Raw genomic sequence first — 14320 nt, forward strand, 5'->3', positions numbered from 1 at the left:
ATTTCAGGCTTAATAAAGGGTATTTATACCCTCACCAAAACGACGTAGTTTTGGTGAGGGACGTCCATGTAATTTCCTTCTTGGGCAAACCATATGCTCAATCCCTTATAGTTTATAAATTTTTATTTTAGTCACTTAATTAATTGTTATTACATTTTTAATTTTGTCTTTACATTTTAATTTATTTTATTTTAGTCACTGCTGATATATAGGATAAATACTCGATTTAGTCCCTTATCATTTAATTAATATTTATTTTAACTCGATTAATTAATTAAGGCTAAATTACACTGTAGGCATCTATATTTTATGATAATTTGAATTAGGCCATTAATTTATATATTTTACATTTTAATCCCTAATAGTTTGATAATTTTTATATATTTTACAATTTGATTTTACAATTTTAATTTCTTTTATTTTGATCATTATTTAATTGCAATTTTATTTTATTTTTATTATTACTTTCGATATGTTTAAATTGTAACTTTAATTATTGTTTTATTATTATTTTCACATTAGTCATATAAATATATATTTGTTTAAATAATCATATTTATTTATTTTTAAATATTAAGAAAGGGCAGTCTTAATATAACTAGATGTCATATTCTGGTATTTTAAATAAATAAATATTATAAAAATTATATATATTTAATTTAGTTTTATTTAAATTATTTTTTAGGAATATTTATTACATTTTATTATTATTATTTTTTTTAATATTAAGAAATGGGCTGTCTTAAAACAACTAGAGGTCATTTTCTGATATTTTTAAATGAATAAATATCATATTTATAATAACTTAAATATATATATAAATATTTACTTTACTTTTATATTTTATTATATTTTCTTAAAATTATCTTAATAAATTTGCAATAAGAGAATCATAAATTAAATTTACATTTGAATTCTTAAACTTCTACTACTAGAAACAATTTATAATTGACATGAATCAATTTTTGGGCGTTGTGAGGTGCTAATCCTTCCCCAAACGTAACCGACCACAAATCCTTTTTATTATTAAAAAGAATGATTTTTTGGTTAAACGCATATCAGTTTATCTTTTAACTTATGTTTTTAGGTATTCGACCTACATCCAAAAGGTCGATGACGACTCCCAAAACATTTCAATAAAAACCATTTATTCATATTATCTTTCCCACCAAGTAAAATTTCTTGCATGAGCAAAAACCGGATACGACACTTTGTATACGGGGGGCCCTTTCCTGGTAAATTTCGCGTCTAGTTTCATTGGAGATACTTTACATGAGTTCGAATTCTCTATACGGGACCATCCCTCATGAGCTTTCATCTGTCACTGGCCTTCAAACACTCATACTTGATGATAACTTGTTCTCCAGTCAGCTACCTGAATGGCTCGGTTCGTTTCCCATTCTGACTGTTCTGAGTTTGAGGAAGAATTTGTTCAATGGCACTTCCCCGAATTGTTTAACCGTTTGGTGAATCTTCGAATTCTTGCACTTTCTCATAACCATTTCTCTGGGGAAGTTCCTGATCTTAGCAGTTTGACAAATCTTCAAAAGCTTGATCTAGAAGATAATTCTTTCGGCCTCGATTTCCTCGGCTTGGCAACAAGTTGGTCCGCCTTGTATTGGGAAAGAACAGGTTTCGATCCGGCATTCCTTCTGAATTGAGCTCATTTTACCAACTTGAATGGCTTGACTTGTCATTCAATAGATTTGTTGGGCCATTTCCTCCATCATTGTTATCCCTACCTTCCATTACTTACTTGAATATTGCAGACAACAAGCTTAGTGGGATGCTATTTGAAAACACTTCCTGCAATGCAGAGCTTGAATTTGCAGATTTATCATCAAACCCTTTGTCCGGAAACTTGCCAAGCTCTCTCTCAAATTCTAAAAACCGAGTTTCCCTGTATGCTTGAAATTGCCTCGTTACAGGAAACGAAAACCAACATCCGTTTTCCTTCTGTTACAACGAAGCCTTAGCTGTGGGAATCTTACCTCACCAAAAGAAGTCCAAAACTTCTAAAGTAGCTCTTGCCATGGCCATAACCGGAGGAATTATCGGTGGAATAGTAGTTATCTGTTTTGTTTTCATGTTTGTTAGGAGGTCAAATGCCGGTAAGACATAAAAAAAACTACTACAAGATTGATTGCAGAGAAAGCATCAACTGTGTACTCATCGAAGTTATATACTGATGCAAGTAAGATCTCATTCTATCTCTATTCCTCTAGTTAATGACGACTCCAGATTTCGAACTATATGAATTTTGTCTACTTGAAGGGTATATGTCGCAAACGATGAATACAGGAGCACTCGGACTACCGGCTTATCGAACCTTTTCATTAGAAGAACTTGAGGTTGCTACAAACAACTTTGACACAACCGCTTTCATGGGTGAAGGTTCTCAGGGACATGTATCTGATATAGTTATCATAACAAGAGCTTAATTAAAATTTCAATGATTCTCCGATATGGTATTGAAGTTTTGTATTGGTCGGTGATCGGAGTTCGAAACCCATAGCCTTATCATTGATAAAACTGAATCTGATTCATATGGAAGAAGTGAGCTTGTGCTTCAACAATTTTGCAACTGAATATTGTTTTTTCGATTATCTTGAACAAAAATATGGGAAAATTAATTTCCTTGGTAAATCTTCCAACACATTGACTTTTATGATTTCAGATGTATAGAGGTAGGCTGAAAGATGGAACATTTGTGGCCATTAGATGCCTGAAAATGAAGAAAAGCCATAGTACACAAAGCTTTATGCATCATGTAGAGCTTATTTCGAAATTGAGATATCGACATTTAGTCAGTGCTCTTGGCCATTGCTTTGAATGTTACTTGGATGATTCAAGTGTCAGCAGAATTTTTCTGATCTTTGAATATGTACCAAATGGCTCTCTCAGGAGCTGGATATCTGGTAATCCTTAATCTCTGTGATAAAATTTTCTGTACTGAGATTTAAGGCCATACTATTTAACCCTTCTTCCCCGTAGAACTCGACTCTTTTGTTTTTTCCGTATATGACCCTTGAAGGGCCCTTCAAATAATGTTTATTTTACCATATCTATGTGTCTGACATTATGGTTTGCAGGAGGCAATGGCAAACACTCACTTACATGGGCACAGCGCATATCGGCTGCAATCGGGATAGCAAAGGGCATCCAATTTTTGCATACTGGGATTGTGCCTGGTGTGTAATCATCTGAAAATAACTGATATTTTGATGGACCAGAACCTTGTTTCAAAGATTAGCAGTTACAACCTGCCCTTATTAGCAGAGACCAAAGACAAGGTATGGACACCGAATAAAAATTTCATTCTCGAAAGACTTCTTTCTTCAAATTCGCCGGTGTGTGATCGTATTTACTGCTACTCGATCTTGCAGGTGGGCCGTGGAACTTCTGCTCCACACAAAGATTCAAGTACTAGTACAAGGTTTATAATTAAGTCAGTGTCAATAAAAGAGCTTCTAAATTATGATGTTTAATTAAAATTGTTTCCCTTTGCTGTTGTTTCATGACAGGGAAAGGTATGATGATGAGTCTGATGTTTATGATTTCGGAGTTATTTTACTCGAAATGATTCTTGGGAGGCCATCAAAATCCAGGAAACAAGTGCAAATTCTTAAAAAACAGGCAATACTTGGAACATCCAATGGAACTCAACGTATACAAACCATTAATTCACTATATTTCAAACCTGTGCAGTTGGAGGCAATCACGGCAACCGATGATGTAATGAGAAGACTTGTAGCGGATCCGGCAGTTCGGACGTCTTGTTCGGATCAGTCATTGAAGACAATGATGGAGATTTGTGTAAGATGTCTAGTGAAGAACCCTGCAGAGAGGCCTTCTGTTGATGATGTACTATGGAACTTGCAATTTGCAGCTCAAGTTCAAGATGCATGGAAGGTCGATTCCCAGAGCAGCGAAGGATCTCCGGGCTCTCCTTTTGAACCTCCACACCGTGTCGCCTTTGCAATGGAAACCAGGAGCTTATAGATTGTACTGCCACCCTTAGAATACAACAATCAACTTACATGAAATTCGAATTTTTGACAAATTTTCTCCTTACTATAATTTATTTAGGAAAAATTATCTTCCTATTAATTAATTTTGAATAGATTGATATTGATTATTTTTAATGATTGAAAATCATGGATAATATAAAGACAATGATACATGAAATAACTATTCTCATATACGAGGAACTTTAATCGACCTTTGGTTTACGAAAAATATATTATCAAAAAGAAATACTTTTTTTTTAAATTATAATTTCATGGCTTCTTAATCATCACATCGTACGAAATAATTTATCGCAACAATAATGTTTTTTTAATTGAAATGGTGAGGATGTATTCCCTCTCAGTTCGTAAGTATTGTACGATTCATAACATTTTGAATAAAATCACCTTCGAAATGATAATTTTTTTAATCATGTATAACTCAAAATTATAAACATAATAACGATACACGAAGAGATTAATTTAATAAAATATTAATAAATTTAAATAATTAAAATGAGGTAGGATTCCATTACATAATGTAAAATTATAAAGTGTTACATTAATGTATAATAATAAGATAAATAAAAATAAAACGACTTAAATCATTTTTTTATTATCTAAATTGAATAAGAATAGGTCAATAAAAAACAATTTCAATCGTTTATTTTCATTTTTTCAATAATTCTAAATCAATATAATATTAAAAAATTTAAATCATACAGTAAAAAATATGGAAAGACATCCACTAAAAAGCATCAAGTCTCTTTAAAAATTTAATAAGAGAGACTAATAATAAAAGTACCTCAACTCACATTTTTTAACAATAATATTTCTTACTGGATGGGCATGAAATTCAAATTTGAAGGGTTTCGACTTAATTCGATTCGATCAGGTAAGATTTTTTTTAAAAAAAAATCAGGTTTAATTCGGATTCGAATTTAGGGTAAAAAATATTTGATCTAACCTCAAAAAAATATAATTTTACCTTATATGTTTAGGAATAATTACAATAATACATTTCTATCTATTATTTTTTTCAATTAAATCACTTTTTTTATTAAATAAAAATAATATTTTTTATTATTTAGAGTCTGATCAGATTAGATTCGAATTTTATCTCAAAAAATTGAGTCAGATTCAAATAGGGTGAAGGGTATATATTTTTCGGATCAAACGAATGATGTCAAACTTTTCGGTTGGATCGGGTCGGGTTGGCCGAAACCCGACCCATGCACTCATTTAATCTTATTTATTTGAATGAAATAGAAGTATAATCTTTTTATTATTTTAATTAAAAAAATCCAAATAAAAGGAAAGGCACAATAGATATTTGTTTTGAATATCCCACAACGAAGCGGATAAATTTTCAGCTCCCTCTTTCTCTGTTTCAGAACCCAGAAAAAAAGAAATAAATAATTGAGGACCTTTCCTTTCCATTTTTCAAACTCTTTAAGGAAGAGTTGATTGGAGGTTTATCGTTTGGATGGGAACTCTCACGAGCTTTAGTTTTAGCGCTGTGAATCTCAGGTTCAATTTCAGTCCAATTTTCCGCGAAAGAGTTGGCGTTCAAGTCTTCCAGTCCAGAAAATCCAAGAGGAACTTGTGTTATTTATGTAGAGGAGCATTTTCCAAGGATATTTATCGCGAAAAGTTTCTCAGAATTAGGTGTTTTAGTGGCAGCAATAATAATAATAGCAATGACGGCGATTACTCCCAAAATGATGGAGACATTAAGGAGGATAGTAGTAATACTGCTTCATCCACGGAATCCGCCGTCACGACGGCCTCTCCGCCTGAAGAAAAGTCGGTGCAGGAGAAGCGAACCAGCAGTGACCTGCCTCCATCTGTTCCCTCTAGGGTACATCGTTTTGATATTCTTTTTGTTTACTTTTCTTATTTGTTTTATTCTCTAAATTTAGTTGGCACTTTAATAGAAATTTGTTAGAATGAATGAAAAAGAAGAAGAAGAAGAAGAAGAAGAAGAAGAATAAATGTTTATGAGAAAATTTTAGGTTAAGTTTTGTAGTTAAGCTTTCCTTGCGTTTTGAATATAAGAGCAAATAACAACTTTTTTATTATAGTACATTCCACAAAAAATGCCAAATTTACTTCTATATAGAACTGTATTTTCATAACTATTCATTTATAATCTATTATGGTTTTGCTTTTTAGCAACTTTTAACAACCAACTGAAGCCTATCTTTTTCATCTATGTTACTCGAATCTTGTGTCCAAGCACCTTCTAAACACATTGAAGAACTTAGAAGAAATTGAACATGCCAAGCATCCTAAACATACTTGTATCTGATACTCACCGGAGCCCAGATAACATAGCTTTATATAAAATACCACTAAATCTTGTAAATGCTAAATACTAAGGAGACGAATGAAGAGAGTTAAAATTTGTGAGAAAAGTGGAATGATTTAAGGAATTATAATCTATTGATGTTTTCTTTCTTCAGCCACCGAATATAGCTCCTCTTGGATCAGTCTACACTGATTTCCAAATTGATTCTTTTAAATTGATGGAGCTTCTTGGACCTGAGAAAGTTGATCCTGCTGATGTAAAGCTAATTAAGGACAAGCTTTTTGGCTATTCAACATTTTGGGTGACTAAGGAAGAGCCATTTGGAGATCTCGGTGAGGGCATCCTTTTTCTAGGAAATCTAAGAGGAAAGAGAGAGGATGTTTTTGCAAAACTCCAGACTCAACTGGCTGAGATCATGGGTGATAAATACAATCTTTTCATGGTTGAGGAGCCTGATTCTGAAGCACCAGATCCGCGTGGTGGGCCACGTGTGAGTTTTGGGTTGTTGAGGAAAGAAGTGTCAGAACCTGGACCAACTACACTTTGGCAATACGTGATTGCTATTTTGTTGTTCTTCCTGACTATAGGTTCCAGTGTAGAGTTAGGTATTGCATCTCAGGTATTCCAATTTTGTAGAAACACTTTGAGACTTCTGCATTTATCTGTAGAAAGATGGGAGTTACGTTTTCTGCAGTTTTCTCGCACACAATCTTTATGTTCCTGAATATATTGATAATGTGCAATCTCTTACAGATAAACAGACTTCCTCCAGAAGTTGTAAAATACTTTACAGATCCAAATGCAGTTGATCCACCAGATATGGAACTGCTATACCCATTTGTCGATTCAGCATTGCCCCTAGCATATGGTGTTTTGGGCGTTCTTTTATTTCATGTATGCAGATGCTTTTTGATGGTTTTCTGATGTTTTACTATCCATTTTTTTCCTTTTAGTTTGAGCAGTTTTTTTTACTTAATGTAGTTATAAAAAAATCATCTGCTTATGAGTAAAATCAGTGAACTTGATCAATTTTTTACCTTTATATGCTTTTTTTCGACTTTGCTAACATATGAAATTTGTTGCCTGCAGGAACTTGGGCATTTTCTGGCTGCTTTTCCAAAGAAAGTAAAGCTAAGCATTCCTTTCTTCATTCCGAACATCACTCTTGGAAGCTTTGGTGCAATTACTCAGGTGAGTACTCAAGGTAGAATGCTATGTCTGTTTATATTTTTAATGTTTTTGTCCAAAGTGCCTTTCTTAAAGATCTGGTGGTTGCCTTGTATAAACAGGATATTTAAGCCAGTATGCATTATGTTGAGAATTGCTCAGGAACTTCGTTATTCCAACATTCTCAATAACTTGAAAACCTTTGTTACATGCGCTGTAACTTGTCCTTTTATTCGATTTAGTTTTAGATGATCTTTACTGATAGATGTGTAGTAATTATGGTTTCTTAAGCTTATTGTCTTGACATCCATCTTTTGATGATTCAGTATCTCTTTCTGAATATATGCTTCATTCTTTCTGTCTGCCTCTCTCCTCCCTCTTCTCCTTGGGGTCAAAATGACCTTGTCTTTGTTTCCTGAGATTGCACATCATATATTTTATATTTTTGACTGTCATAAGTTTCCTTTGATGGAATCGTTTCTTCAGTTATTTTCTGCCTGACCTCTCTATACCTTTTATCTTGACTTAACTTGACTTGATAGTTGATACAAATAATGGGGAATGCCCGATGGAAATACTTTAGCTTTTTAACCGATACTTTAAAAGCTTTCCTTGACTCTCACTTCCTGCAGTTCAAATCTATTCTTCCTGACCGGAGTACACAAGTCGGCATTTCCCTTGCTGGCCCATTTGCTGGTGCTGCACTGTCTTTTTCAATGTTCATTGTCGGTTTGTTGCTTTCATCAAATCCGGATGTAGCTGGGGATTTGGTGCAGGTTCCTAGCATGCTGTTTCAGGGTTCTTTGCTTCTTGGACTCATCAGTAGAGCAACCCTTGGTTATGCGTATGTCCTTTTTCTTATCGACTTCTTTGGGAATGCCCTCTGATGAAATCCAAAGATCCAATAATTTTGTTCTCCACTTTTCCTTTTATATGAATCTAACAGATGTACATGTGAGGTCATTGAGATCAATTTTTTCCAAAGAATATAACGGACATTCTCAATGTACAGGGCAATGCATGCTGCAACGGTATCAATTCATCCGCTTGTGATTGCAGGATGGTAGGTTTAAATTCAAGGATTATCTTCTTACCTTAAATCTTAATCTGGATTTTTTCGGTATACTTACCATTCACGTTACCTGCCATTTCAGGTGTGGCTTAACTACGACAGCATTTAATATGCTTCCTGTGGGGTGTCTTGATGGTGGAAGGGCCGTGCAGGTACCTTCTTACCGATACGTAGCTTCAAGCCATTCCATTCTTTAGCTTTCATGCTATCTCGGTTGCAAGATCTTTGATCGTTTGCTGCATTTTTTCAGGGTGCTTTCGGAAAAGGGGCGCTGGTTGGGTTTGGTCTGACAACATACACACTGCTTGGACTAGGAGTGGTATACACCTTCTAGTTAGTCATCCTGGATCGTTCGTTATAAATGATTTCTCCCAGTCTTTCAAACAATTTGGCTAATCTCTTTTATCCTATTTGCAGATCGGAGGACCTTTATCGCTTCCTTGGGGCCTGTATGTGCTGATATGTCAGGTATGTCAATCGAAAGTTTTTAGTATAAGAAATTGAAGCAGAATTAACAATCATCTTCCTTATTATCCTATTTTTAACTAAAAATGCTCAGAGGACTCCCGAAAAACCCTGCTTAAATGACGTAACCGAAGTTGGAACATGGAGGAAAACCGCGGTTGGTGTTGCTATTTTCCTTGTTTTGTTGACACTGCTGCCAGTATGGGATGAGCTTGCGGAAGAGCTTGGCATAGGCCTTGTAAGTACATTTTGATGTTAAATGGAAAGAATTTAAGAGAGTAAAGGAAATTTTGACATAAAAGCCATTAGGTTTTGCCCTTTGCTAGTTCATAGTTATGGCTGTAGATTCATTGGGGGTACAAAAGTAAATACCAAATAACATATGATATCTCTGCTGCTTTTATTTTACATTGTTAATAAAGCCACAATCCTAGTGGCAAGGATTGACATTAAGGCCAAATTCAAAATTTTGGTACATATGTCCCGTTTCTCTTAAATTTTAATGATAAAGAAATAATGGGTAAATTACATATTTAGTCACCTAACTATTCTATGGTTCTATTTTGGTCACTTAACTATTTTGTTTTTAAATCATCACTAAATTTATGTTTTTTTTTGTTTTGATCATTTGTCTTAAAAAATTAACATCAATATCAACGAGTCATCATAAAATAATGTCACATCATCTTTGAAAAAATTATCATATTAACAGTTTTGTTTATTTTTTAACAATGAGTGATCAAAACGGATCAAAAACAAAAAGTTTAGTGATAATGTAACAAAAGTTGAGTAACTAAAACAAAATTACAAAAATAGATGAGTGATTTATTACATTATTTACCTAAAAATAATTTGGTTTAGGTTAAACAATGGATTTAACTTAGTATTTTTTTCCTATTTGAGTGTATGTAGTTTTTATTTCTAAAAGGATTAATATAAAAATAAGTGTATAAATTATACTTTTTTCTATTTAGGTGTCTAAATTATTTTTCGGTTAATTCAAGTAGTTAACGTTATAAATGTTACCATTTTAAGTGTCTCAGTTGTAATTGTTGTTAAAAATTTCCTTTAAGTGACACATGTCACATTTATATAATTTTAAAAAATTATTTAAAATTAAAATTATATATATATATATATATATATATATATATATATATATTAAGAAAAAACCCATAAGTTTCTCAAACCTTAAAAAATCGATAACTTTGAAAACTCTAATTCCAATCACTTACTCATGTTGATCGTTTTATCGTCGTTTTCATCGACTGAACTTCCACTAGAACCTCTACTTGACGACTCGAAACTCAGAAATTAGACATCCCCAATGAAGAAAATGAACTATAACCCCCAAACGACTAACTTAAAACCCTAAAATCATAACACTCATACAATTCGACGACACGCATGATAGTAAGGGTGACGATGGTTGACAAGGGATGTAACGCCCCAAATACTGGTCTAGTAGCTTCGTATTGACCCAAGAATTTATTTGATAGATTTATTATAGCATGGAAGTCAATTAGTTTCGAATTAAGTTTAATTGGGTAATAAATTAACATTGTAGAAGATAAAAAGGGGATTTTTAAGCTTAGAAAAAATGAGGATATAGATGGTAATTCTACCATTTAAGAGAAACATGACAGATTTGAAAGGATTTTTGGGTGACATGGACGTCCATTTTAGGCTAAAAGAATAGAAAGGCTTTTCCTTTTCATTTATACATTTTTCCCCTTCCATCGTTGTCTCTATTTGGTCTTATTCTTCTTCATACTCTCTTAAGCAAGAACAAGAAAAAGGCTTCACCTTTCTTTATCTCTTTCTTCAATCCGAAAATCTAGAGGTAAGATTCTTAATTTAGAGTTCTTGAGCTTCATGAAAAGCTCACCATCTTCATAAATGGTGTTCTTGAGCTTTCATGAAGTTTTGGAAGGGTTTGAGCTCCAAAGGTCCCATCCCTTGATTTGCATTTGTTTTTCATTTGATTTAGTTGTTGTTTAACAACTACTACTCATTGTTTTCATTTTGAAATCGTTTGGTGGCTTTTGAGTGGTGGAAGAGTGGTGCAAGAACCGCTATTGAGCTAGGTCAAGGAAAGGTTGATCCTTGGGCAAGCTATAGATGTTTTGGGTTGTTAGGAGTTGAGTTAACACATTATAACTCTTCCTTACTACTTGTATGTCATCTACATGAGTTTTTTTTGCTTGTATGGGTGGAAGATCATGTAGGGGTTAGGGTGCTCGATTTTTTGAAATGGATATTTTTGGTGTTAAGTTAGTGTAAAAATGAAGTATAATGACCCTAATGACTTTCATAAGATTTAATAATTAACTTAGACCTTAAAACAAGGGTTTAGGGTGAGTTTGGGGGTGTTTCCTGAGCAAAATAGTGTCTTTCTAGGCACCAATATCGATACTGGATGAATTGGTATCGATAATGTTCATATTCTAAGTGAAATTAGGATTTTTATAAAGGGAGTATCGATACTCTAGAGGGGAGTATCGATACTCATCCTTTGAATAATACAAAGGGTGATTTTTGGGTCATTTTAAAGCCATTTTTGGTACCGATACTCAAGGGAATATCGATTCTACATGTATGCATGGTATCGATACTAAGGGTATTTTAGAGGACTCTTAGGGCTGTTTCAATACAAATACTCAAGAAGAGTACTAATACCCTAGAATATGTTTCAATACCTATATAAAGGTATCGATGTCATCTTTAATGATTGGTTATGGACTTCGAGATGCTGAATAAATCCAAGAGTGGGGAATTTAATAATGTTAGAGATCGAGGATATAACTTGATAACGTGAGAAATTACTATAATACCCTTAATAGGATGAATTAACAAATTGCCCCTAGTTGTGAATAATGCCTTATAAGGATCTGAAAAGTACGTTTGATTAATTGATTACTAGTTAAACATGGGAGGAAGCCTAAAATACTCTCGAATGCATAAAATGACCAAAACACACTTGAGCCATAATAATTGATATTAAAAGCCTATAAACACACATAAAAGATGCTAAGACTCTGATGATTAATTGATTACATTTTCCATAAGTCTTAAACATCTAATATAATTGAGAGTATAGTGAATTACTATAATGCCCTTAAGGGCTAAAATTATTAAACTGTCATTGTGGGCCTAAGTGGATGAAATAAACTACACTAGTAAGAGTTGAGTTACTAAATGACTACGTAATAAATTGAGATTCGAGGGAGGAATATAGAAATGTTGTGATTGATACTGACGAGATAAAAAATGCGATACTAATGATATGACATGTTTAGCTCTTTAATAAGAGCTTGTTAATGAATAATATGTAAGAAATTTCAAAATAATTAATATTAGAGTTTTTGGGCTAGGTAGGTATTGGTACCCTGTTCTTCGAGTATCGATATCGAGGGTATGGTATCAATACCATCGCTAAGTTCAAATTCTATTAGCCAAAATTGGTACCAGTACCAAGGGTGAGTATCGATACTGAAAGGTCAACATCGATATTAAGAGGCTTAGTATCGGTACCATCAGATTGAATTAGGCAAGAAGCATATTTTTGGTTTAAGGAATCAGAAAAAGGTTAAGGACTACCAAAACCCTAATAATAAAAACTTACAAGTGAAAACCTTGAATACTTATGTGTTAAGCATAAGAACCTTATGAAGTAAGATTCTATACGACTTATAAATTTGCTTTATAATCGAGAAACAACCAGGACACCCAAGATAGTTTTATATGACTATCGTATACAATTCGTCCATCTAATTTAAGGGTGAATTGAGGAAAAATATGATGAGAGTGACTAGAGAGTTGATATCGATTAGCCAACCCAAGTCGGGTGTTAGACTAGTAATAATATACTAGGTGCATAAAGATGAGTATTAACCTCCTTAAAGGTATAAAATACTAAAAGACTAATAAAATTTTGCATAACCTTTTAGATGAGATAGCGAGCGAGATAGTGGCAAGTAAGGGGATATCCTCACCCGATTGTGATAACTATGTTAATGAGTAGTCGAGCTACCTTAACTGCCCTTGTGTGACATATTGAGGCGTTTAGCCTATGGGTACCCTTGTATATTTATGTGTGTACGACGATCATCTAGTTTGTTAGAAATATCTAGATATATCCAAGTCAGTGCCAAGACACTTAAAATGCTAGCTAGGCGTAGGCTCTGATGTTGTGTGACCTCGGAGGTATCCCAAGTACTTCTGAGGAGTAGATTAGAAGGATGTAGGCTTCGATGCTATGTAACCCCGAAGGTGTCCAAGGTACAAGCAATGAGGTCCTTTCTAGATGAAGATTATGATGTTATGTAACTCGAGTCTTATCTAGGGTACCTTAGGTAGGATATAGGGTGTGATTCCCGAGATGTTGTGTGATCCTCCGACTATACCATGATGCATACCTTTGATTGTGTGTTATGTATGATGATGTATGTTGTATGACGTTGTGGTTAGAAACCAGTAAATGTATACTCATGGCAAGGCCCTTAGCATTAGACTAAGGGAAACATGAGACTCAGACCATTGTAATAGTGATGTAACTTGAATAGATGGTTTAGTAGTTTGATAACGTTGTAGTACTACTTATCTGACTGTACTTGCTTGCATTCTTTACGTTATGAATGCACGTAGTATAGTAGAGGTATTGTGTGGCATGAGGCTTGCGAGCTCATCATTCAAAATGTGTTTTCGTTCACAGGTTTCAGGTTTCTTGGAGTGCGATGGGACAACGGTATCATCAGAGTACCAGAGTACAATGTTGACAGTTTAGTGGGTTTGTAGAGGTCATGGTTTGAAATGAGTCGACTTGTAATATTTTAATTATTTATTTTGTTTATCAAGTTTTTAAATTGGAGCTCCGCTTTTGTAAATTGTTATGGTTTTATACATTGCGTAAATATTTTAAAAGTGAATATGATTTTAATAAAAAAAGGGTTAGTCACTTCGTTGATTCCGTGCGACACTCGAATCCGTTGGATTTGGGAGTTACAAAGGAGATGCCAAGAGTGGCAGAGGTGACGGTGGTCGACAATGGAGATGATAAGGTTAGGGTTAGGGATTTTAGGGTTGATTTTGGGGATTTGAGTTTTTTTTATAACTTCAAAGAAATTATGATTTTTAAAATAAAAATTTAAAATTATTTGAACATGGAACGTGTCACTTAACGAAATTTTTTTAACATCATTACGATCGAGGCACTTAAAATAGTAACTTTTGCAACTTAGATACACAATTTGACCGGAAAAAAAGTTTAGGCACCTAAATGGGGAAAAGAGTATAATT

General features: G+C 33.6%; 3 protein-coding genes across 3 annotated transcripts; all 3 read left to right on the forward strand.

Annotated features, from left to right (window-relative positions):
* The first annotated feature begins 1379 nt into the window (after window positions 1-1379).
* Window positions 1380-3199, forward strand: LOC120133682 (probable inactive leucine-rich repeat receptor-like protein kinase At3g03770). The gene is made up of 6 exons (XM_039150217.1): window positions 1380-1632; window positions 1770-1902; window positions 2098-2111; window positions 2275-2408; window positions 2678-2918; window positions 3093-3199. The coding sequence occupies exons 1-6, from the start codon at window positions 1380-1382 to the stop codon at window positions 3197-3199; spliced, it is 882 nt and encodes a 293-aa protein (XP_039006148.1).
* On the forward strand, window positions 1924-4002 carry LOC120133683 (probable inactive leucine-rich repeat receptor-like protein kinase At3g03770). The gene is made up of 7 exons (XM_039150218.1): window positions 1924-2194; window positions 2275-2408; window positions 2678-2918; window positions 3093-3293; window positions 3387-3436; window positions 3525-3636; window positions 3709-4002. Exons 4-7 carry the CDS (start codon window positions 3225-3227, stop codon window positions 4000-4002), a joined length of 525 nt encoding a protein of 174 aa, XP_039006149.1. The 5' UTR covers window positions 1924-2194; window positions 2275-2408; window positions 2678-2918; window positions 3093-3224.
* Window positions 4003-5465: 1463 nt separating this feature from the next.
* LOC120133641 (probable zinc metalloprotease EGY1, chloroplastic) lies at window positions 5466-9375 on the forward strand. Its single transcript, XM_039150186.1, has 10 exons — window positions 5466-5868; window positions 6473-6937; window positions 7072-7212; window positions 7408-7509; window positions 8118-8329; window positions 8498-8548; window positions 8640-8709; window positions 8808-8876; window positions 8975-9025; window positions 9117-9375. Exons 1-10 carry the CDS (start codon window positions 5494-5496, stop codon window positions 9273-9275), a joined length of 1695 nt encoding a protein of 564 aa, XP_039006117.1. The 5' UTR covers window positions 5466-5493; the 3' UTR covers window positions 9276-9375.
* The last annotated feature ends 4945 nt before the right edge of the window (window positions 9376-14320 follow it).

The sequence above is a fragment of the Hibiscus syriacus genome, unplaced genomic scaffold (assembly GCF_006381635.1).
Source record: "Hibiscus syriacus cultivar Baekdansim isolate YM2019G1 unplaced genomic scaffold, ASM638163v2 tig00110584_pilon, whole genome shotgun sequence".
Classification (NCBI taxonomy): Eukaryota; Viridiplantae; Streptophyta; class Magnoliopsida; order Malvales; family Malvaceae; genus Hibiscus; species Hibiscus syriacus.